The 26,992-nt window shown below is 40.9% G+C and overlaps 1 protein-coding gene across 1 annotated transcript in view; it reads left to right on the forward strand.

The window, feature by feature from the left end:
• Positions 1 to 16,948, forward strand: part of GPR149 (G protein-coupled receptor 149) — a 194,665-nt gene extending 177,717 nt beyond the window's left edge. Inside the window, exon 4 of the mRNA XM_069727463.1 lies at positions 14,684 to 16,948. Within this exon, the coding sequence (XP_069583564.1) occupies positions 14,684 to 15,253 (570 nt within the window). The 3' untranslated portion in view covers positions 15,254 to 16,948. The remainder of the gene's footprint in view (positions 1 to 14,683) is intronic.
• The last annotated feature ends 10,044 nt before the right edge of the window (positions 16,949 to 26,992 follow it).

A 26,992-nucleotide genomic window follows, 5' to 3' on the forward strand; every position in this document is an offset into this window, starting at 1 on the left:
TGAAAGCATGTACAGTTGCATACATGTAAGGCTTCTTTTACACTTACCAGGTTTTCTGCAGGCCTTTTTTGCGGACCGTATCTCCGCAATTTTCACGGTCTGCCATAATAACGGACAACTAAAAACTTGCGAATCGCAGTTTTTTGGGTTTACAATACTATGGAAAAAGTATTGGAAAAAAAAACGGCTGTCTGTAAAACAGAAAGTCACAGTGCACCCCAGAAACAAGATCTGTTGCTTTTGTGGCCTTATTGATTTTCAATGGGGGCTGTGTCTGTAAGCCGTGAAAAAGATCAAGCAGGCTCGATCTTTTTTCACGGCCGTAAATGCGGCCCTCACGGCCATGCAGCGCACAGCGCACTGTGAAATTATTGCGGCCCATTTTTGCGGCCCCATAGGAATCTATTGGGACTGCAAAAACAGGCCGCAAAACCATGGTATGTGTAAAAGAAGCCTAACATTGCTGTTTAGCTGCAAAACACATGGAAGTTTTGGACAAAAATATGCTAAACCCAGTTAAGGCTTCTGTTACAATGTAGCCTAATTAAATTTAAGGAGTTGGCTAAGATTACAAAAATATGACTACTTTGTTCAAGAAACACTGCCACGCATGTCCATTGAAGTAGAAACTTCAGCACCACAAAAATAAGAAAATGGAACTGTAGGTCTTGCTGCAGTGTTATTTTGATTCTGCAAGGAGTCAAAACAGATATGAACATTGACTGAGAACGGTGTAGCAAGAGCCAGATGGCTTACACCCTGGTTCCCGGCTCTTGCTGCACACATGTCCATGACAAAGACCGTTTTCGGTCAAGACGTTGTGGTGGTGAGGTTTCTACTTTGATTAGTCTGGATCACAAATCCCTTCCTCTAACACACTATATTTAAAAGGACAGTGCTGCTGGTCTTTCTCCTTCAGCACACTTGTCCATAGGTAGTGTGTGGTGTTACAGCTGAATCCCCTCCACTTCAATGGAGCTTAGCTGCAATAGTAAATAAAGCCCACAGACAGCTGCACTGAGCTGCTTTCAGGGGCTCCATTTACTTCAAGTGACAGCCTGCAGGTAGCAAAATCGCCTTATAAGAACAAAACATTGTTATGGATTATGTTGTGGATTATACAAATCAAAATCATTTATAACTGGATACCTGACAGCTTCTCCTCTCCGAGTAGGTAAATAACAAGGAGTCAGCCGGTCTACAGGCAGAACAAATGCTCTCCGTGTATTTCCTAGATAGCAAAGAGATACTAAAATGTACAGGGAAGATAATTGCCCTTAAGGGTACCGTCACACAGTGGCATTTTGATCGCTACGACGGCACGATTTGTGACGTTCCAGCGATCTCGCTGTGTCTGACACGCTCCTGCGATCAGGGACCCCGCTGAGAATCGTACGTCGTAGCAGATCGTTTGAAACTTTCTTTCGTCGTCTAGTGTCCCGCTGTGGCGGCATGATCGCATGGTGTAACAAAGGTGTGCACGATATTGTATACGATGTGCGCATAGTAATCAACGGCTTCTACATCGCACATACGTCATGAAATTATCGCTCCAGCGTCGTACATTGCAAAGTGTGACAGCAGTCTATGACGCTGGAGCGATATTGTTACGATGCTGGAGCATCACGGATCGTGCCGTCGTAGCGATCAAAATGCCACTGTGTGACGGTACCCTAAGATAGACGGGACTTAGCCCATATCAGGGACATCACATAGCACAATTGGAATGAAATATTTCCATGCCATATTGATAATAATCTGCTGTCAATAAAATCCACAGATATATCTGTGATCAGGGAGCATAATCGGTTCTGTGCTTCTAATCACCGAGATTTTCAGTGTTGATAAACCACACAAATGTCATATCAAGAAATGACATAGTTCTATTTGGTGTGGCTAGGATGGTAAAAGTATGCTTGGAGATATGGCGGTCATATTACTACTCTAGGAGGTTCCATTATAGAAATAAGTCACATGATGTGGTTAGGTTAAATTATGAACCCGGAAGTACCTTTCATGCCGGAACTAGCGGGGAAACCAGGGCTAACAAGAAGGTATCTGTTCTATATAAGCTGGTCACATTGCCTGCAACATAGGGCTGATCTAGGTCTGTGGTACTGGCTTGGACATTGTTCCCCACCGCATGTAAATGGCGTAGAGTGTGATCATTATCTTCCTGAATCGTCACTCAGATAAGTTCTCTTAAATGTCTATAAGTATGTCTCCTGATGAACTAATTTCAGGGAAACGCGTCGAGATCTTCATACTTTAAAGAGTACTTAAATTATTATATGTTTTAGTCTAACACCGTTTGGAGAACTTTTTTTGGGCTTTGTTGTGTATTTATTCTATTTTTTGTTTTTGCCCCTAACTGTATATCTTGTATAGCACTCTGGTATCCCCTTACAAGTAGCCTAGGGTGTTGCTAGGGGAAGACTACGTGGAGTGGGGGCGCCATCTGCGCAGGATTCTAGGGCGCCAACCCCCACGGACAGGTAGGGTGAACTAGGGTGCTGTTATAGGCTTCCTTGTTTGTTGCTTATCATCATTTTTGCAACATCCAAACGAGTGTTAGGATTTGCACTTTAGTATCTGGGCAAGTGCAATAAGTTTATCTTTATTTACTATTAGCTTATGAGTGTATGCTCTGCTGTTTGATATTTTCTTGCACGTGAGGGTCTATTAGGGCGATTTAGGGTTAGTCTACGTTGAGCGGGGGCGCCATTGCGCAGGATATATAGGGTGCCAACCTCCGCGGCAAGGTAGGGGACAGATAGTCGGGACCCTAGGGTTTGAGAGCACCCTGTATCTTTATTGTATATCTCTGTGTCAAACAGTAGATACTGGTTTTAGGTTGTATGTGGTATGTGTTTTTTATTGTAAGGATAATTATTAAATGTTAAGTTTTATTGGGTATCGTATTTCTATTTCGTATATGGTGTTCCTTCGCTGTGAATTTGTTTTTTCTGTTGGCACCTTTATTTTTTGTTCTGTGATATAATACGTTCCTGTGGGAAAATATAAATTAGAATTCAGACTTGCAGCCATCCATCCTTGCATGCAATTAGCCAGCCTCCTCTCACTCATTGCCAGAGCCAGGAGAAAGGATGAGTGTCATAGATCCATCCAAATTCGCATGACAACACCTCCACTAGAAGGTCTCACAATCCATAAGATAGTTCTGGTTTTTATCCCTTTTGTTTATACTGTTTTGCCTTTTATGTATATCTTTTTTGCTACTTCATCTTTTTGTAACTTTGCAAGCACTCATACTTACCCTTTTCCGTATATTAAATCCAAAATTTAATAAGGTTTGTTCCTTGCTGCTCTAAACGTACCGACAACTTTGAAGAGGGAACATATAGTCTGCCTGTGTTACCTTGTGCGTGCCAAAGTGCAAGCAGTGTAGAAGAGTCGCCCCACGGGCCAGGGGTACTCGGTACCGGGTCCTGCTGCTTCACAGGGGGATGTCATGGTGGCTGCGACCCAGTCCGTGGCCCAGGGCTCCTATGTAAAAGGGGAAGGTCTTTAAAGGGATAAAGTTTATGTTCGTGACGCCATCTGTGGTATTTGGTCAGGGTGACCGACGCTGCTGGGGTGATGTTATGGCAGTTAGATGGTATACCTTCCCATAGGAGAAGTATGTCCCCAGGGAGTCCCAGTGAGTATACGGGGGATGTGAATGGTGCAGAGAAGAACGAGGACGCAAGGTTGCAGTCTCTTTCCCTTTACTGAAGACTTCAGCATCCACATTCCAGAGCACCAGATCACAGGGCAGGCAGAGTCCGGCCGGTTTGGAGGCAAGTCCAGAGTTCCCTTGTCCAGGTGGAAATCACTAGCCTTCCCTTGCGCTGCGATGGTGTAGTCCCTTACTGCCTATGGCTTAACATAAGGGTCTCACAGATGTGGTGTTTCGTTCTCTCTGTCCCCCATATAGGATAGGACAATACCCGTATGACTGGTGACTTGAGCCTGTTTATAGGGTCTCTTAGATAACCCGGCTCTGTAGGTGTCGCCGTGCCTCCTGGGTGTAGGTGCGTACAGGTAACCTGCAATTAGCTGTCCTGCCGGTCTCTGAAATAAGGCGTACTTCAGAAGGAGACAGCTTGAGCGGCGCTGGTCCCCTTCTGGTATCCTCTCCTTTGCTTTGACTTCCTTCACGCTCGCTGCAATACAATTCTGCCTTTCAAGGTCTATTTCTGGGAGCTGCAGCTCTGAGGGCATGCACAGCTCCTTTAACCTTCCATCCTCCTCAGACTCTGGTCTGGAACTAACAGAACTCCTGTCTGGAGCTCTGCCAGGAACTGAACTAACTTTCCCTACAAACTACCAGTTATATATATATGGGGAGTGACCAAATAAATAGGAGCAGAAGCTCCCCCTGGTGGTCTGGAGTGTGAAATGTGTTGCATGTTTGTGATACCTGGATGCAGTTATCCTTCTTTGCCTCCAAATGTAGCATCACTCTCCCCGAGAGGAAAGCAATACTACTGTGACGACAAGGACCCTGGGGCACCGCATATCTGGTGATTGAAAAAGCTGGGTGTGTGCAAGTTTACTATTGTGTGAAACAGGGTTGGCATCTCCCTGGCCTAACCAGACAGTGAATGATGGCAGCACATAGTGTGGTGTAGATGAGTGAACTGGCTGTGAGATGCAGTAAGTTCATTGTCAGCCTATTGCATCAGATGAGTGGTTGAGCGAGTGTGAGAAGCAGAGTCTCCCTTTACAGTCACATCCTCATCACATGTACAGTGGCAGTGTTCATGACAGACATAAAGATCCTTAATCTCTGTTTTGGCTCACCTGGTAAGATGGATTCTCCAAGCCCAAGTTCCAGGTAGACACATGTGCTATGGGCGTTGATGCAGCAGTCAGGTGAGGCTCATGGGAAATGGGTAACGGAAGTACTGGATGCCGCAGGCAAACAGGATACCAGGAAACAGTTGCAGGGGTACTGGAGGATGCAGGCATACAGGAGACCAGGAAGCAGATATCAGAAGTACTCAAGGCTTCAGGCAAACAGGAGATGGGAAGCAGGTAGCAGAAGTACTAAAGGCTTCAGGCAAACGGGAGACCAGGAAGCAGTAAGCAAAGGAACAGGAGGCTGTAGGCAAAAAGGACTCAAGAACACCAAAAGTCCTGGTGTGTGTCTTGGTAGGCTTTATAAGGGCCCGGCAGATGATCACATGGGAGCATGCTACCTGCAAAGCCAGACGTGGACACAACAGAGTGAGGGGGGCAAAGCATTGATCTGGAACAGATGTGTAGCAGTAACAGGTTGACTTCCATATGTTGTAAATCACTCACTTGTCCAGCTCATGCAAATATTGAATGGAGGAGATGAAAATAGACTAAAAATCTTGTCCTTTATTAGTGCATCATAACAACAAGCTGACGCGTTTCAGGCAAAACTGCCCTTAGTCATAGCCTATAGGAAATACTCTTGAAAAATAATAGCTGCACTGTGATTGGTTGTTCTGTGTTTAGGCTACGTTCACATTTGCGTTGTGCGCCGCTGCGTCGGCGACGCAACGCACAACGCAAACAAAAACGCAACAAAACGCACGCAAAAACGCTGCGTTTTGCGATGCATGCGTCGTTTTTGCCGAAATTTGGATGCAAGAAAAATGCAACTTGTTGTGTTTTCTTGGCCCGACGCTTGCGGCAAAAAAAACGCATGCGTCGCACAACGCATCACATAAAGACGCATGCGTCCCCCATGTTAAATATAGGGGCGCATGACGCATGCGTCGCCGCTGCGTCGCCCGACGCAAACCCGATGCAAACAAGCATAACGCTAATGTGAACGTAGCCTTAGCTAGACTATGATGAATTGCTCTGTGTTTTGCTGTTTGCAGTTTTCATGAATCTCCTATATTGCTAAAACAGTGACCTCTGTATAATCACCCAGTATAGAAAAGTTTTCCAAACACTGCCAAAAAAGAAATAAAGCCATTTTCATAGTTTTGTCACTTTTAGTAATATTTCAGCTTATTAAATAAGTGCTGATCAATATGACCTGTAAATGAAAATTGCGTCCCACTTTCCAACGGACATAATAGCTGAAAGATATTCCAGACAGACTGTCGTATTGATTGGAACACTGCAGTGACATAATACTGTTGTTGTTGTTGTTGTAATAGTCCAGATCTGATTTCTAGAGCAGATGATGCGATTCATTTACTGTACAAGGGCTTGGAAGCCACATAACCCACATACAGAATATAGATGCCTGAGTTTCATCAGTCAAAAGGAAATAGCAGCATGAGAACAAGAATGTGACATTGACAGAAAGGAAACATGAAGGTGCAGTAATATCCATCTTTGCAACCAATTTTTTTTTTTATATTGCAAAAATGCTTCTGAAATGAAAATGTCTTTATGTATGTCTGCCCCGTTTTTGCAGAGGACATGTAGAACAGTAGAAGATGGGTCAGAGGGAAGGATGCAACATGACATCTTTTGTTTTTCATTTTTGATGCATTGGGGCGCTACAGCTGTTTGGTCACCAGATTTCACCATACAAATTAAATATTTTATTTAACAGATTTCTCGACCTGATAAGGCTGGTGTCAGATTGGCTGTTCAGTCTAGATTAAAATAAATACAGGACAAACCACTGGCGCTAGCGTGATTGGGACCCCTGCTGCAAATAAAGGGACAATACCACCCTTTTAGCCCCAATGTGCAAAGTAGAGAATCAAATAATTTGTATTTGCGCTGAGGTATCACCCAAATGACTATTTGGTTGGCACGTAACCTGCTTTTGCTGATGTGTCAGCAATGGAAAAGCCCTAGGAATAGTCCCTAAATGATTACTATCCTTATAGCTCTATTATATTACTTGTCTCTGTAATTAAAAATGTATTTATGCCAATATAGTATGCTTGGCTAATGAAATAAATGTACACGTAGCAAATAGGTTGAATATATATGCCTTCAATAAAACAGTGAAACCACCTGTGTCCAGGAAAAAGGTACCTGTTATGCAGCGGTTCTGTTCGAACGCTGGTGTCCGTGCTGTCTTTGAAAAGGACTTCCACCGATTGGAGTCGGTGGTATCTTTGCAGATTTAATGCCCCAGGGCGCTGTCCCGGCCGGTGACAGATGTCCCTCAGGAGCTTTGTCTCATGTGCTGCGGTAGCTGAACACCGCTGAAGAAAGCCAATAGGTACACTATGCTGACAGAACCTTGCGTAATGTCACGGTCACGTGATAGGTCACGTGACTGGCTATGGAGAGCGAATTGGACCAATTATCCTACGCGTTTCGGAATTCACGGATTCCTTCATCAGGGATGGTCCATTGATGGTCCTGGGCACATTTATAGTTACCGGCCATCCTGCAGCAGCCTCTCATGTGTTGAAAGCAAATAGCTCTATCTCGCTATTAAGACCTTTCGGTATCAGGGTATCCATTTCAAAGATAATTCTGCTTTCTTCCCTGGACATCTGCTGGATATAATTGCCCTTTCTCCAGTTATTATGGACAATTTTAAGGCCTGTGATAGTAATGTCTTTAATTGAGCCCCCGTGATGGAGCAAAAAGTGATTGGATAATGGGTGACCAGAAAATTTTTTATTTATGTTCCGCAGATGTTCACTTATTCTGACATAGAGTGGCCCCTTAGTTCTCCCTATATATAATTTCCCACAGGGGCATCTCAGTGAATAAATCACCCCTTCTGTAGTGCATGTAATAAAATCATTGATTGTCAATTCAGAGATTCCATTAGAGATGCTGGCCTGTTTTCTTGTGTTTAGCTGTCTACATAGCTTGCATTTTTGGCATAGAAAGAAACCTGCATGTTTTTGTTGAAAGTGGTTAGTGGATGGGAACACGGATTTCGGGATAGTGGGAGCTATTTTATTGCCTAAATTATTCGCCTTTCTGTAGATGAATTTTGGGCGATCAGGTAGTTTTTCGTCAATGATCTTGTCTTCCTTTAGGATACCCCAATGTCTGTTGACTATTCCCCTGAGGATATGTGTGTTGGGGTTGTGTTGGGTGGTAATAGGGACCTCATTAGTTGGTATGTGATTTTCCTGTCTCCTCTGGTTTTGAAGTAGCTGCGTTCTGGATATTTTTTCTACTTGTTGTTTTGCGTGAATTAAAGAACTTTGAGTGTACCTTTTGGTAATAAATTTTCTAGTCAGGGATCCTGCTTTTTGGTTGAAATCCTGTATCTTTGAGCAGTTCCCGTGGGCCCGTATCAGTTGGCTTTTGGGGACATTTAATAGCCAGCTTGGAAGGTGACAGCTTTCTAGAGAAATATAGTTATTCGCGTCCGTGGGCTTGTGGTATGTGACAGAGACACTGTCACAGCTTACAGTAGAAACTCTGAAATTCCAGGACCAAGAGACACTGGGGAAAATCAGGTGATCCCTGAAGTCTTAGAAATTAGCTTTTATTAGCTTATATTAGTAAATTGCTTTTTTTAACACTTGTACACAACAGAACATGTCTTTTGGCATCAGGCAACTCTTTAATAAAATGCTGCTTTCAGCTTTATAAATTACTACTGCTCTGAATGTTGTGCATTAATCCTCCGAGCTGACAACTTCTTCTCTTACTGCTTTCACTCCCTGACACGTATGGAGCCTTGTTTTAATGAGAACCACTACCATTCAGACATTGCACATTGAATTGATGATTCATGTTGTCTGGCGCTGTCAATATGATTACATTATCAGATTCAGGTTAGCCCATGGGACAGAAGGATAAAGATTTATTTTAGCTAAGATTTCAGTGTGACGGTTGAATTTCCTTTTTTTTCCTTTAAAAAGTAATTAAACATGATTTACAGAGCGCGTAATTGCTTTATTACTCTGATCGGTTATTTATTAAAGTGAACTGGATTTGCAGATGCGTATCTGGCGTTCTGGAATCAAACTAAACACGTTTATGGGCCACCCTATACAACTAGGGTATATAAAGTTGTGTCCCCTTAACACACATAGGCCCGTACTTCCTTTTCCTTAACTATCTCACTCACTTTCATGATCCTGTCCTTGTGTGAACGCCTGGGCCAGGTTTCCCTCTCCCCCCATTCTCCCCGGTCGGTCTACTGCACAGCCGCCGGGCCTGAACTCTTCTTTTGACCTCCGGAAGCGCTCAAGCACGTGACCGCAGTTCATTCCACTGCGTGTCATGGTGCGTGATTTCGGAAGTCCCTTTGGCAACAGGAGGCATGTCCTGGTATGCATGCGCGCACTAAACGTCATCCAATTAGCACCTAGCACCATTAAATTTATACTTACCTAACACCTACATACCTGTCATGACCGTGGAAGAAGCAACCTTGCGAAACGGCGCTCGTCAGGTGAGGGGATCCTTAGCAGCATTTGGCCCTGCCGCACAGTCTCACAGTACCAGTCTTATAGCAGGTATTTAACCACATGAACATTCTGAACTTCTTGGCCTTTTTTAACTGTGATCTGCAGGTTCATGTGATGCAAAGAAACTAGCCTCTATGGTATATAATCCATAAGCACCTAACCTTGTGCTCACTTCTCCTGGGCTTTGTTTCTCTCCTTTTTCTTCATAGGCAGCTATTTAATATTACATGCGCAAAACTTAGCATTTAAAGCAACATTGTAGTGCTTGCTAAGTCTCCCCCATTTTCTGCCCCTTCTTGAATCTAAGGACTATAAATTTGCCCTGTCCTTCTATGTGTGGTGCTTGCATTATATTCTTTAACTCTTTTTGTGCACTTTATCATTACGTGCAGCTGCTTCCTTTCCCCATCATTTTGGAGGCCCTTTTCTTGCCCTGTCTTTCTAAATTTGTTTTTATGCTATTGTTATTTAATAAAGCTATCCTTTTACTTGTACATTGTTTTCTATCACTTCTATCTATCTTATCTATATGGCACTTTAGCATAGTAGATTATGCTAATCATATTTTGATGAAGTGTCCTTGGCCTCTTTAATTTGGAAATAATTACTCTGAAAATGAGTGTTAGCCAGGACCCAGATTATATAGGAGATGGGAGTGGCTAACAGTGCACAGCTGAGAGCCTTAATCCAGGAAAGCTTCCAGGAACTCTCAACTGAGCAGAGTAACCCCTGCACTGCTAAAAGAAACCTGCACTGTTTAAAGGGAACCTGTCACCCCCAAAATCGATGGTGAGCTAAGCCCACTGGCATCAGGGGCTTATCTACAGCATTCTGTAATGCTGTAGATAAACCCCCGTTGCATCCTGAAAGATGAGAAAAAGAGGTTAGATTATACTCACCTGGGTGGGCAGTCTGACCTGATGGGCGTCATGGTCCGGGCCTCCCATCTTCATAGGATGATGTCCTCTTCTTGTCTTCATTCTGCAGCTCTGGCGCTGGCGTACTTTGTCTGCCCTGTTGAGGGCAGAGCAAAGTACTGCAGTGCGCAGGCGCCAGGAAAGGTCAGAGAGGCCGGCACCTGCGCACTGCAGTACTTTGCTCTGCCCTCAACAGGGCAGACAAAGAACGCCTGCGCCGGAGCCGCAGCGTGAAGACAAGAAGAGGACATCATCTGATGAAGATAGGAGGCGCCGGGCCATACCACGACGCCCATCTTTTCTCATCTTTTAGGATACATCGGGGCTTATCTAAAGCATTCCAGAATGCTGTAGGTAAGCCCCTGATGCTGGTGGGCTTAGCTCACCTTCGATTTTGGGGGTGACAGGTTCCCTTTAAAATGAAGGTAAAGTGCTTCTAATCGGTGCAGGAGTAGGAGAAATCTGTGGTCTTCTGGCTCCTCTCTGTCATGATAAACCCGTGACATCTCTGTAGTTTAACCCCTTACCGACCTCCGCCGTACTATTACTATGGAGGTCTGATCCCCTGCTTTGATGTTGACTCAGGCGGTGAGCCCACCTCAAAGCTGGGACATGTCAGCTGTTTTGAACAGCTGACATGTGCCCGCAATAGCGGCGGGTGAAATCGCGATTCAACGGCCGCTATTAACTAGTTAAATGCTGCTGTCAAATGCTGACAGCGGCATTTAACCGGCTATTCCGACCGCACGGCCGTAAATGAGCGCATCACCAACCCCGTCACATGATTGGGGGTCAGCGATGCGTCAGCATGGCAACCAGAGGTCTCCTTGAGACCTCTATGGTTGCTGTTGCCGGATTGCTGTGAGCGCCACCCTGTGCTGTGAGCGCCACCTTGTGGTCAATTTACAATATTAAATAGTGATTTAGAAAAATTATTATATTGAAAGCTCCTCCACCAAAATGATTTTTTCTACCTAATTGGAGGTGCATATCCGATGCCAGTGCCGATTATATTCAGTACAAGGTTGAGGTGGCTGCATATCAGCTGAATGTTTTTTTTTTGCAAATGCGATTAGTTTTCTTTACATAACCTTATTTCATCAGGTTTTATGGATCTGGGATAATCTGGGCTTGTGCGTTACCTCTTCTCCCCATTTCCTTAGGGGCAGATCATGATGTTGCACTATGTATCACCTTCAAAGGGGCTGTTTTATCAGAAAAACTAGTTTTTAAAAACATCTTCAGCATCTCTAGTACAGCAATACCCCAGAGTTCAGCTCACATAACTCTGGAAAAGTGCAGCTGACAATGATTGTGAAGTGGACATCTTGTGATACGTGGATTGGCCATGCAAAGTACTGCTGATTGGGAGCAGCTACATTTGATGGGACATTGCATTTAGATACCAGACTTACTCATTTGTGCTCTAAAGGCACCTTCACATTAAGCGACGCTGCAGCGATACCGACAACGATCCGGATCGCTGCAGCGTCGCTGTTTGGTCGCTGGAGAGCTGTCACACAGACAGCTCTCCAGCGACCAACGATGCCGGTAACCAGGGTAAACATCGGGTTACTAAGCGCAGGGCCGCGCTTAGTAACCCGATGTTTACCCTGGTTACCAGCGTAAAAGTAAAAAAAAAACAACACTACATACTTACCTACCGCTGTCTGTCCCCGGCGCTGTGCTCTGCACTCCTCCTGTACTGGCTGTGAGCACAGCGGCTGGAAAGCAGAGCGGTGACGTCACCACTCTGCTTTCCGGCTGACCGACGCTCACAGCCAGTACAGGAGGAGTGCAGAGCACAGCGCCGGGGACAGACAGCGGTAGGTAAGTATGTAGTGTTTGTTTTTTTTTTACTTTTACGCTGGTAACCAGGGTAAACATCGGGTTACTAAGCGCGGCCCTGCGCTTAGTAACCCGATGTTTACCCTGGTTACCAGTGAAGACATCGCTGGATCGGTGTCACATACGCCGATCCAGCGATGTCCACGGGAGATCCAGCGACGAAATAAAGTTCTGGACTTTGGTCAGCGACCAACGATCTCCCAGCAGGGGCCTGATCGTTGGTCGCTGTCACACATAACGATTTCCTTAACGATATCGTTGCTACGTCACAAAAAGCAACGATATCGTTAACGATATCATTATGTGTGAAGGTACCTTAAGATGTCGCATGCTTTGTCATATCCGCTTTTTCTGATCTTTGTGGTTACATATTGTTTTTACCTGCGGTTCACCAGATGTTTTAGAACTATATAACTTCTTATACAATCATTTTATCTTACCCCAAGAGTTCTCCTGTCAACCTAGCAGTCCCAAAAATCATTTTATTGGGACAATGGCATAACAATACAACATTATACTATTGCTTGAGGTTTAGAGTGATGGCATTGTTTGGCTTTGTTCCCTTGTTCATTTCATATCTTGTTTTTTTTTGCAGCAATTTTATTTTGCATGTGAAAGATATACGTTAAATATTCATGTTTTCATTTCACACAGCAGCTGATCTTACTGTATAAAAATAGCAATGGAAATAGCGCCCCCTAGAGTCGTCCAACTCTAAAAGAAGATGAATCCTGATTTTAAAAGATTTTAATTTGCATCTATGTTACAGAACATCAAAAAAACTTACATTTGTGGTCATCGGTGCACTAGTTAAAAGCCTACAAAGCTGGAGTTAGACAATGATTTTATTCTTACACTGAAAGGATGCAGCCTATGAATGAATATCATTGTAGAGTTACATACATGGAGGCAACATATCCATTGCAACAATTAAAATGTTAACTAGTAAAATATCTTCCGTGACTATTTAAGGGTCAATTAGTAACATATAATTTAGGTGTCAACTAAATCTTGGGATGTTCTGGTATAAATGACAGGCACACAAATAACTTACTCCAAAACAGTTCAAAACTGACAGCAACCAGCTTTATTTTCATAAACAGCAAAGCAAGGAGGTCAGAGTACAAAAGAAGTCCTGGGTCATCTCATCTGGTCACTAACTAAACATCTCAGCAACCTTCACTTACCACTAACAGAGGTTCTGAACCTAACAATCAGAACCTCAAAACCAAACACAGTCTATTTCTATTTCTTATGATGACAACACTCTCATGCCTGGACACAACCTGCCTTTCTCCATACATGAAGTACTTGTGGGAGTACATGTAACCATTCTGAAGGAGCCTTCTTAGCTTTTTCCTAATAAGGCTTACTAGACAGCCCACATCTCCGAATGATCGGTATTGACCTGAGTATTCTCTAATTTTCCGGAAAAAGGTAGAAAATCTGAAATGACAGTTACTGACATACTCTGAGGATGACACTTTAGCAGGGGCCGTGCTACACCATATTAACAGGACAATTCAAATAAAAAAGTCAACATTTTGAGCTACAGAACAGTCATGGTCGGATTTCCCATATGGCCAACCAAGGCCATGGCTTAGGACAAAGGGGGCGAATATACAGAAGAAATAACCAAATGTTTACATATTTTTCAGCATTATTTTGAAAAGATCAAATAAAAGTTTTTGTTCTTCACATTTGCATAAATATACATTTTTTAAAAATTGGGTGGTACATTTATTTTGCCCATCTCTACAGCTTGTGCTGTCTTGCTCAGTCAAAGGCAAAATCATTCGTTATTTCTCTCTCACACACTCAGCGCGTTAAAGGCAAATTTCAGATTTGTCATTAGAATAAAAATTCCAAGTGACTCATTGAGCTCGTATCGCTTGAATAGCCCAGTCGCACTAGCCCAGGAGTGGTGGCCTATCACATACTATTTGGTGTGTGTAGTGTGTATCTGATGGGTGGTTTCTAAGAAGCAATTTCATAAAACCCAAGTTGACATGTGTTCCATAATGTGTTACACACAACAAATGCTACCTGAGACCCCAGTTTTAACCTGTTTATGCTTACCCTCACATGTCCACTCGCTGTAACACCCAAGTGTGCACAGCAGTCACACATAATGCAAGATTGCAATGCAAAAATGATAATGATCTGGAACCTGTTTGTCTATCTGAAATCCGCCATAACTGATTGCAAAATTGAGACTAAAAAACCCTTAGAACTTTGCAAATGGCTAAGAAAAAAATGACAACAAGAATTTTATCCAAACATTAACATTTTATTAAGAATGTTTGTCTGCACATCAATGACGAACTTCTTGGCTGAAAGGTCTTTTTCTTCTCTGATCAATCAAGGATCATTTAAGATCTGCGATGCAGCAAAATAAGCGCATGCCCTTGCACTTCTTTACATTGAGGCAGATTTAACAAGACCTGTCGACATCAATGAAATAATTGAACTCTAGTAGTTATTTAAGATGATTTGAAGAAATGTGATGGAAAGTCTTTTTGCAAGTGTTAATGTTATGCAATTAAATATAGTAATGGAAACTGTTTTCTTTTCCAGCGTTTTGGAGGAGCACTGGCCATACCACTGTGTGCTTTCCAAGGAACAGTATCTCTTCAAGCACCAACTGGGAAGACTCTTTCCTTGTCTACCTATGAAGTAAGCAGTGAGGGCCAAAAAATTACACCAACATCTAAGAAAATTGAAGTATACCGGTCAAAAAGTGTGGGCCATGAGCCAAGCAAGGAAGACTCTCCCACCCATTTTCCGGACACCAATGTCAAGATACATCTTGAAGTCCTAGAAATTTGTGACAATGAAGAAGCAATGGACACTGTATCTATTATCAGCAATATAAGCCAATCTTCTACTCAAGCTCGTTCTCCTTCACTGCGCTATTCTCGCAAGGAAAACCGATTTGTCTCTTGTGACCTTGGAGAAACAGCCTCTTATTCTTTATTCATTCCAACCAATAATCCAGACAGTGACATAAACATTTCTATTCCAGATACTGTTGAAGCTCACCGTCAGAATAGCAAACAGAAGAATGTGGAGAGAGACAGCTACCAAGAGGAAATACAATTGCTGAACAAAGCTTATAGGAAACGGGAGGGAGATAGGGAAAGTTAAGACTGAAACATACTCGAAATATTAACTTATTTGTACTTCTATATTCACGCCAATTTGTCTAGTTAATGAAAGAGCTGAATGTCTTATTTCATTATTTTGTTTCTTGCCATACAACACGAAAACTGTGAAATGTCAGGTGTTATTTATATCAATATATCACTAAATGGAGAGTGTACTGTAGCATTACAAATTAGAGAAGTTTTTGCCATTAATAAGAAAAACAGATTACTGTACATATATCTATTGCCAACTGCTGCATAAGATAGGAACAGACCATTACATGTGGTGAAGTTAATTTTAGGCAGTGGTGGCATCTAATTTATCAGTAATGTTAGAGCAAGTAATTAAATGCATCTAATATGTGCTTAGAAAATTGATTACAGATTTAACCATAAGGATTCAGTTTATTTTTTTTATGCACATGGCCGAAACAAAGGAATTTTTGATATATGGAGAAACTTATATATTTTCAAGGTGGTAAGTACAGAAATGTTCGGAAAAGTGGACACTCAACAAAGGGGACAATAGAGGGGAACCGTGCTTATGTAGAAGATGAAATTGTTTTTCCAAACAATTTTATTAACATTTTAACTAAAACAAGACATTGAGAGAGCAAGGTTAACTTAAATGCAATGGCATGAGACATTCATGAAGCATAAAAGTAAAAATAGAATAAAATAAAACAATAAATACAGTAAATTCTTATGGAAATATTTCCAGCCAGCGAGACCATTTTTCAAAAAGGATGGAAAGCAGCCATTCAGTAACGCCAATTTTTGTTCATAGGATTTATGCAAAGCCAGCTTCTTTGCAATAATTTCTTGTGAACAGGGTAATTTAGAAGTTTCCAAAAAAAAGCAATAGCATTCATAGAAACTAAAAGCAGATGGATAACAAGTTTCCGAAAAGGTGGAGTCAATTGATCTGCATTCAACGAAATCTAAACGTTTTAATATAATACAAGATGAAATTGTAATGTTTTTTATATGAAACCATTTCAGATGTCAAATTGTGAAATTATTTAACTTCTCCATACAAAATGACAATTTCATTTTCAATTTGCTGTGTCTATAAAGTTTGGCCCTACACAGTCTGAAACTGGACAGTGCTGGTGTGTGAAGTCAAGAGCCCCATTGGCACGAGGCATAGTAACACCTATTTGAACATTTCCGGAGCAAAAATAAAAAGTATAATACAAGGATCTGAGAAAAGATGCCCCAGAATTGATATTTCATGAGGAATATTAAGTATTTGCTCAAAAAGATATGTCATATCAACCACTGAGGACTCTCAATTCTAAATATTTTTCTAAAACTGCAAGTCATCTATAGCGTGTTTGAGTATATCAATTGATGGACAATGCATGTCATTGTTTTTTTCAATTTTATGATCTACTATTGTCCCAGATACGGTGCGAAAACATATACAATGCAAAAAAATTATTAAGGAGAAAAACGGAGATATGTCAGCTCACCCACCTTCTTTATTCAGCAAATTCACATAAAAAAAGAAGTTAAAATCATAGACAACCAGGTTTCAGTCATCTGACCTTAATCATTCTATATGACTAAAGTCAGGCAATCGAAACGTGTCTGCAAATTATTTGTAAAGGAAGATTTTACATTGGATATTTGGTTCCCCCCCCCCCAAAAAAAAAAATGTTCTCCAAAGATCTTTTATGATCTAATGGAGAGCAAATATAAAAAAAAAAAAAAAAAATATTTATATATATACATATATATATATATATATATATATATATATATATATATATATATATAAAACATCTGAAAAATTTAAAAAGAGTCCCTACTACAATTTTTTTTATAAGATACACTTTCTTACATATGTATAACCTACACATATTAGGTATCTACATGACAGTAACAATCTGGAGAATTCCTTTAGTAGCTGATTTGGTGTATAATGAATAGCACAAAATTGAAAAAAAAAGGAAACAAAAATTTGTTTTTTATATTTGCATCACAAAAAAAAAAAATAGAACTTACACTGTAATTTATAGGTACCGCAAAATGGTACTGAAAAATCAAACAATTTATCCTATATAAAACAAAGCCTCATACAGCCACATTAATGAAAAAGATATGACTGATACAAAGAGAAGCAAAAATGAACATCAATGAATATATAAATAAACTGCTGGTCATTAAGACCCATTCAGGTCTGGAAAATTAAGGGTTTAAAGGCTATAATTACCCTTAGGATGAAAATATGATGCTGATGTAATTTTTCATCACTGATTAGCCATAAAATTAAACCACCTGCCTACAATGGTCTAAGTACCCCAGCAATGCAACTCTGTCCCTTTAAATGAATGGAATACACAAGACCTCTAAAAGTGTCCCATAGTATTTGTCACCTAGGCATTAACAGCAGATGCTTTGAGTCCTGTAAGTTGCGAAAAAATCCTCTATAATTCAGACTTATTTTTTCAATTTCTTCCTTTGAACAACTCTTGCTTACCAAGTCCTTTTTTTAGAATTTTGGAGACCAAAACTGGATCCCATATTCAAGATGTGACCTTACAAGGGATCTATAGAGTGGTAATATTACATTGGGATCACTGGTTAATATCCTTCTTTTTATTTGACCCAACATTTAGGTTTTTCTGTAGCATTATACAGTCAACATGAGTTTTACCTCTTTAATGAGCAGGGAAATTTTTGTCTTTGTGCTATTCTTTTTACCTTACCTTACCTTCTTCCAAGAGCCATAACTTTTTTATGTTTTCGTCAACGTACACATATCAGGGCTTGTTTTTTGTAGGATAATCTGTAGTTTCTTAATGGAACCATTCATTTTATTACGTAATGTATTGTAAAATGAGAAACAAATTTCCAAGTATGATGAAATTGTAAAAAAAATGCAATTCTGCCCTTGTTTTTTTAATATTTTTTGCTGTTCATTGTGCTGGAAAAAAAAGGTCCAGGTAAGTGCAATTACAGAAATATCAGACTTGCATCAAAGTTACAAAACAAAAATCTGAATTTTCTAAGAAAAAAAAAATTGTATTTGCTTTGTGTCTCCATTTCCTGAGAGCCATAAATTCATATTTTTCCGTTGATAGAGCAAGGACTTGTTTTTTTCCGCGGTGATCGAACATTTTTATCAATACCAATTTAGGGTATGTACTATGTTTAGACTGGTTTCCATTGCATTTTTTAAGGAAATAAGATGAACAAAATGTGCAATTTTGGCGGTTTTTTCTTTACGGTGTTCATCACCTAAATAAGTAAACTAACTTAATATATTGATAAACTGGACTTCTACAGATGCTGCAGTACCAATTTTCTTTCCTTTGTTTTAATTTAATGGGTGAAAAAGTAGAGGATTTGATTTTTGATTTTTTTAAACTATTTTGTATATTTACAGTATGTTATTTTTTTTTAGCTCCCTTGGGGGACTTGAATTTGTGATTGCTTTTAAAACATACTGTAATACACATGTATTGCACTAAATAGCAAAAATCATGGCCCACTATTGAGGTCAGACTGTGAGGGCACTAAATCATGGCCCACTATTGAGGGCAGCCAGGAGAGCCTTCACTCTATGAATGCCATATTACATCTGTGCTCTGGCGGCTCTGAATTTAAATACAGCTGACAGAGATTAACATGAGTATCTAAATGATTAACAACCATGGGTGTTAGACACAGATGTTGGCCATGTAACATAGCTGGCATATACAGTTCAGTGAAAAAGTGGTTGCCCACTTCCTGATTCTGTTTGTCACATTTAAATGTTTCAGGTCATCAAACAAATTTAAGTATTAGGGAAAGATAACACAAGTAAACACAAACTGCAGTTTTTAAAAGATCTGTATTAAGGAAAAAATGGAAATCCAAACCTACAGGGTCCTGTCTTAAAAAGTGATTTCCCCCAAACCTAATAATTTGGTGGGCCCCCCTAAGCAGTAACAACTGCAATCAAACGTTTGCAATAACTGGCAATGAGTTTTTAACAATGCTCTCGGGGAATTTTAGCCCACTCTTTGCAGAATTGTTGTAATTCAGTCCCAATGGAGGGTTTCTGAGCATCAACAGCCTTTTTAAGGTCATGCCACAGTATTTCAATCGGATTAAGGTCAGGACTTTGACTAAACTAATCCAAAGTCTTATTTTGTTTTTCTTAAGCTGGTGTGTTTTCGATCATTGTCCTGCTGCATAACCCATGTGCGCTTCAGCTTGAGGTCACGAACAGACAGCCGGACATTCTCCTTCAGGATTCTTTGGTAGATAGCAGAATTCATGGTTACATTTACCGCAGCAAGTCTTCCAGGTCCTGAAGCAGCAAAAATAGCCCCAGACCATCACACTACCACTGCCATATTATACTGTTGGCATGATGTTCTTTCCTGAAATGCTGTGTTACTTCTATGCCAGATGTAATGGTACACACACCTTTGAAAAAGTTCAACTTTTGTCCCGTCAGTTCAGAGTATTTTTCCCAAAATCTTTGGGGATCATCAAGATATATTTTGACAAAACTGAGACGAGCCATTATGTTCTTATTGCTCAGCAGTGGTTTTTGTCTTGGAACTCATTCATGCAGGCCATTTTTGCTGAGTTTCTTTCTTATGGTGGAGTCATAAACACAGACCTTAAGTGAGGTAAGTGACGCCTGCAGTTCTTTGGATTTTGATGTGGGGTGTTTTGTGACCTCTTGGATGGGTCACCTCTGTGCTTTTGGGGCAATTTTGGTCTGTTGGCCACTCCTGGGAAGGTTAAGCATTGTTCCATGTTTTCGCCATTTGTGAATAATGGCTCTCACTGTGGTTTGCTAGAGTCCCAACACTTTAGAAAAAGCTTTATAATCATTTATAGACTGATAGATCTCAATTACTTTGTTTCTCATTTGTTCTAGAATTTCTTTGGATTGTGGCATGATGTTTAGCCTTTGAGGATGTTTTGTTCTATTTCACTTTGTCAGGCAGGTCTTATTTAAGTGATTTCTTGATTCAGAACATACATGGCAGTAATCAGACCTGGGTTTAGCTAGTGAATTTGAACTCAGCTTCTCAAAGATGTGATAAACCACAGTTAAAGGGAACCTGTCACCCCCAAAATCGAAGATGAGCTAAATCCACTGACATCATAGGCTTATCTACAGCATTCTGTAATGCTGTAGATAAGCCCCCAATGTATCCTGAAAGATGAGAAAAAGAGGTTATATTATACTCACCCAGGGGTACAGAATGCTGTAGATAAGCCCTTGATGCTGGTGGGCTTAGCTCATCTTCGATTTTGGGGGTGACAGGTTCCCTTAAATTTGTTTCTAAGGGGAGTAAGCATTTTTTCATACAGGGCCCTGTAGGTTTGGATTTCTTTTTCCCTTGATAATAAAGACCTTCATTTAAAAACTGAATTTCGGGTTTACTAGTGTTATCTTTGTCAAATATTTAATTTTGTTTGGTGATCTGAAACATTTAAGTGGGACAAACATGCAAAAGAATAGGAAATCCAGAAGGTGGCAAACACTTTTTCACACAACTGTATTATGCATGGAGTGAGCTCAGTTCCCGAGCCCCCTCAACACTTGTGAACAACTACCCAGGACTGTTTATTCAAGTCCAAATGCTGGAAGAGATTAATTATACTGCAAAGTAATATTTCATCCTCAATGACCGCAAATTGTCTCTTCAGAGCGGAAGCAGACTAGAACTCTAGTGCCACCTATTGGAAGTAGCAATCCTAACAGTGAATGTTGACCCTTTAACGAGCCTTGTCACAATACTTAGGATAAAAGCCAAACCAGAATCTCAATGTGCAGACACTGTGATTCGGGGTATTGCCCCTCGTCAGTGCAAAGTGGAGATCTGGTTTGGTTGATTGAGAGGCGCCTGACCAGGATTCAAGAAGTATCGTTTCTCCTTGCGGAGAGTGACATATAAAGCATGTCGAGGTGAGGAGTAGGGTTGAGCGACTTTTGTTTTTATAGGATCGGGTCGGATTTCACGAAACCCGACTTTTTCAAAAGTCGGGTCGAGCGAAATCGGCCGATCCTATAGAAAAGTCGGGGTCGGGGTCGGCCGAAACACGAAACCCAATGCAGTGCATTGGGTTTCTAATGGTTCTCAGGGTCTGAAGGAGAGGAAACTCTCCTTCAGGCCCTGCAATCCATATTAATGTGTAAAATAAAGAATAAAAATAAAAAATATTGCTATACTCACCCTCGGACGCGCCCTGGTTGTAACCGGGAGCCTTCCTTCCTAAGAATCAGCGCTTGTAGGACCTTTCGATGACGTCGCGGCTTGTGATTGGTCGTGTGAGCGGTCACACGGGCGTCACGCGACCAATCAGAAGCCATAATGTCATCGAAAGGTCCTTCAAGCGCTGATTCTTAGGAAGGAAGGCTGCGGGTTACAACCAGTGCGCATCCGAGGGTGAGTATATACCTATTAGGAATATACTCACCCTTGGACGCGCCCTGGTTGTAACCCGCAGGCTTCCTTCCTAAGAATCAGCGCTTGAAGGACCTTTCGATGACGTCACGGCTTCTGATTGGTCGCGTGAGCGGTCACATGGGCGTCACGCGACCAATCAGAAGCCGTGACGTCATCGAAATGTCCTTTAAGCGCTGATTCTTAGGAAGGAAGGCTCCCGGTTACAACCAGGGCACGTCCGAGGGTGAGTATAGCAATATTTTTTATTTTTATTCTTTATTTTACACTTAAATCTGAATTCCGATACCAATTCCCGATATCTTAAACATATCGGGAATCGGTATCGGAATTCTGATTCCAGATTCAGAAGATCGCCGACTTCATGGCCGACCCCACACAGGGGCCGGGTCGGGTTTCATGAAAAGCGACTTTGCCAAAAGTTGGCGACTTCTGAAAATGGCCGACCCGTTTCGCTCAACCCTAGTGAGGAGACTTAGAAAGTAGCAATGCTCCTCTGGGAAATTTGCAAATTGTCTCTTCAGAGAGGAAGAGGACTAGAACTCTAGTGCCACCTATTGGAAGTAGCAATCCTAACAGTCAATGTCGACCCTTTAACGAGCCTTGTCACATGACTTAGGATAAAAGCCAAACCAGAATCTCAATTTACAGACACTGTGTTTCGGGGTACTGCCCCTTGTCAATGCAAAGTGGAAATCTAGTTTGGCTAATTGAGAGGCGTCTGACCGGGATCCAAGAAGTATCATTTCTCCTTGCGGAGAGTGATATGTTAAACATGTAGAGGAGAGGAGACTTAAAGCCACAATGCTCCTCTGGGAAATATGCAAATTGTCGCTTCAGAGAGGAATCTCAATTTGCAGACACTGTGTTTCGGGGTACTGCCCCACATCAGTGCAAAGTGGAAATCTGGTTTGGCTGATTGAGAGGCGTCTGACCAGGATTCAAGAAGTATAGTTTCTCAAAAAGTACAAGGCTGTGTGTGGTACAATATCAAATTCCTTTGCAAAATCCAGATATATCAATTGAGCTACATGACCAACATCTAGATTTGCACATACTTCTTCATAGAAACCCAGCATGTTGGTTAAGCACAACTTATCTTTCATTGGTTGTCAATTCTAAACAGGTTTTTCCACTTTTATCAAACTTCTGCCTGCAGGCGAAATTGAGCTTGACTTCCCCATCCGGGGTTTAGCGCTATGGCTCCGCTTCCGCCCTAGTCTTTGTTGTATGGTTGCAGCATTGACTTCAGATCAACAGCTGCACAGTCAATCACTGTGCTTTGCAAACCCTATTACAAGAGGGTCTAGGAATGTGAAATATAATGGTCTATCAATTACCGAATTTAGCTCCTCAAACCATTCCTGAAAAACTCTTGCTGTGTGGCAGAGAGAATTATCCTTCTAATTAAGGCCACTGCCATTTTGGAACACTGCTGCCATGAAAGGGTGTCCATTTTAGGTAACATGCAACATAGACCCTCTGTTTCCAGCAGCAAATTGCCAAGAGCACCATACTGCCTTCGCATACTTGACTTCTTTACATAGTGTAACCTGGTACCCTTTTAAGTAAGAGACATGAACCCAGCTGTCCAGACAATGTAAAAGAGTGTGATTCAATACTCCATCAATGCATTAAAAAGCCTTGGGTGCATCTTAGTCTCTATGTTTTTTCCATTCCTGAGAAGTATTTAAAATATGGCAAGGTACATTATGTTCATGAAATAGGAAATTACCATTAAGGATTATCATTGCCATGACGAAGTCATTAAAAATGTTTAGTTAGGTGGTACATACCAAAGTAACAACCACATGAATGACAGGACACAATAATCATTGATAGAGCTTCACACTGCCACCAACAGCTTGCCTTCATTCCATAGCACATCCCGGTGCCATCACTTCTCCAGGTAAGAGACACACACCCCTGGATGTCCATATAATATGGAAAAAAACATGATTCACTAGACTAGCAATGAGTTTTAGGCACCTCTGACCCCATACCAGGTTGACCGGCTGACCCTTTTTTGACTACTTTAAGTCAATGTTGACCACAACGTTCTGGGAACAAACCTGTTTAGCTGTTCTGACTTAGACATCAGAGACTTTATTTACTGCTTATAACTCATCAGTCTCAAAAAACACCTAATTTCTGTCTATCCTCTCCTACGTCTGGACAGGTGACATTGTAACGACACAACAAAAGTTTAAAGTAATGGCTGATCCAAATGCAGAAATATCGCTAGGTTGTGAATTTTTCTAATAAAGAGCTCATAATTCTCTGCAATAAAAATAAATAAAGCAGCAAACCACTCTTTACATGTATGTCTAATTTACTGGTAATTATAAAAGAAAAAAACCAAAAGATATTTTTATGTGAAAATCAGATCATAGTGACCTCTTTTTTGTGGCAAAAATAAAATGTACAGATGGAGTAAATGAAATAAATACTGCAAATTAGCTTTCAATGTTAACAATGAATACATAACATACATCCGAAATCTGCGTACTCTATAGGTGTTTATCACAGCAAATCATTTTGTAGAGGCATCCGCTTTGTATACTGTTATTCCATGAGGAATTCTTAGCCAATAGCAAATTCACTGCAAGCATTTATGTAGTGATATTTTCTGCCACTGTGCAATGTACATGGCTTTTTCCTTCTACTATGACCAATACTGTGTTGTTAATGTAGAAATTAATAATAAAAATTCATTACATCAGATTTGCTTGGTTTAAGTGTATTTTTTCTTATTTAAAATGTATTATACATATGCAAATAACCAGTCACGTTCACAAAGTGTGCACATTTGAGACGAGTAAATCTTCTAAAATTCAAATTTGGCACATACACTCAGAAATAACATGGGAACTTCGATTTCCATCAAATGTTTTAAATGCAAATCGAATGAGTCTCGATTGGCGGTAAAGGAAATCTGTCAGTAGGATCAACTCTCCTAAGCTGTCTACATGGACATGTGGGTCATAAGAAGCTGAATAAAGTGATTCCTTGATATCTGCACTCCAATGTCTTATTCGAGAAATCCAAATTTTCTTATATGTAAATTAGCTGTTGTAGGGTTGATACAGTATCTGAAAAGTCCTTTCTAAATATCTATAGTTATACCCTAATTATTTTGTTAATTAGATATACCGTATTATAAAATGCCCTACACGTCATCCCATACAGCTAATCCCTAAAAGTGTTTCTTTTTTTTACTTCACTTCCTGTGATGTTTCATTTGAGAGGAGTCTCAAATGGGACGTCACAGGAGGCTAGCGCTGCACTCACTTCCCTGAAGCATCTATAACCCCTCCTGAAACAGGACATTATCAGGGTGCAACATTGGAGTTACTCGCAAAAGTTTTTTGCATTGTTGCCCTCTGAAAACATCCTTGATTCATGGTCATGGTGATAAAATCTATGGAGAGGTGAGAGTAGCACCTGCGTTCTGCTTCTAGCTCCACTGTCATTGCTTTTTACTGTGAAAGAAGACATCGTCTTGGGGTGGAGATTAAAGCAGTGTGACACCAGCTCTGCCCGCTGTTGATGACTCATTTGTGGGTGATGCTATAAGCTGTGAGGCATCACTTACTGTTGCTATCTCTGTCCCTTGATGACATCTTTCACAGTTAGAATCAGCGGCGGTGGAGAAAAAAGCACAGTGCAGCTGCTGTACTCACCTCTCCTGCAGCGTCTATCACCATGGATCCATGGATGCTGGGATCACCAAATGGAAAATATATATACTTTATTTTGATACAGGGATAAATTACAGCACACAACTAAAACCATTTATAAAGCCAAAGAGGCTACAGAATAATACACTGAGTGTGTCCATAGTAGGGCTAACACCTCTCCGCAAATGTCCAAATGGTAGCAATTAACAGAAAACCCCGTATGCAAAAAAATATCACAGTTAGAATTATTTGATAACAGTGATGGTAAAATTAAATATAATGAAGAAAAAAAACAATGATGGACAAGTATGAGCAAATTTAAGGTTATATAAATAAGTCTGTGGATCAATAAATACACAACAAAGAATCCAAAATACCCATAAAGCAACAGATATTCAAGAGAGGGTTATCCATGTGATATACTGCATCCAAAAGAAAACAATGGTGACCTGTGCTACACAAAAGAAAAAAAAGCACCTGAGAAATGCCAAAACCTAAGGTAAGTATAGGCATCCCGAAAGGGCCCAGTGGTCATGAAACTCTGATAGGGTAGCAAATGAAGGGGACCTGTGAATTGGGACAAGATGTAATGGAAAGGAAAAGGATCCCACGCTTTTCGTCTCCCCATGTGTGGCTTCCTCAGGGAAAGAAGTGCATTAAATGGCCAAAATATGTCCCTTATATACACATGAAAATAACAGAATAATAAGATAAGGTAGAAGAATGATCACTCTCTAATGCATCTGGAAATTCTTAGGTTGGAAAGAGGAGACGCATGTATGCCCCTCTACATCATTTTATGCACATGTTTTGCGCTTGTTCTGATATATTGATTACATCCTTTTTTCTGGACTGTTCCTCTGGCTGATTGTCAAAGTTTCACATCTGAGCTCAACCAGAATTCCTTAAACATTCACTTACATCAAATGTCTCATCCTCCACTGTGAAATTCTTGGATTTAAAGATCCCACTGGAGGACGGTCATATCAGAACCTCATTGTTCTGAAAAACTACAGCCACAAATAGCCTGCTGCACTATAACAGTTTTCATCCATTCAATATTCAAAATAGCCTTCCTAAAAGTCAATTTTTCCAGGCCAGGTGAAATTGCAGTAGTTTGGAACACTTTCATATTGAGGCGAGGGACCTCAAAGTCTGGTTCAAGGCAAGGGGCTATTCACAGAAGTTTGTATAATAGTCATTTCAGTTCGCCTCGCAAAGTGATCCAAGAGAGATCCTCAGATCACACCCTGATTGGCCATATGTATCATTAATCTTAATAACTCCCTCATTGGAGTGACATTTATCAGATTTTACAAAATAAACTGGGTCATTTTGCTCAGTCAACCGAGACTGAGCCCTTTCAGAAATGACCGTCCCAAATTTATAGCCAAAATTGCACAAAATCTAAAAGATTGCCTACAGCTAGGTACATTAGACGGCCCACCCAAATATTTTCTAGGGGGTCTGGGATGATAGGCTCTCATCCCTGTGGTGGTTGCACTGCACGTTCATTGTTGTGGATAAAAGTAACAGTATCTCTATTTTTCCTAAACAGATAACTACACTGCTCTATTCAAAATGTCGAACAATGAATGTCACATATGTTCTCATCTGCAATTGCCCAAAGATCTACAG

This window comes from Ranitomeya imitator, chromosome 5 (genome assembly GCF_032444005.1).
Source record: "Ranitomeya imitator isolate aRanImi1 chromosome 5, aRanImi1.pri, whole genome shotgun sequence".
Classification (NCBI taxonomy): Eukaryota; Metazoa; Chordata; class Amphibia; order Anura; family Dendrobatidae; genus Ranitomeya; species Ranitomeya imitator.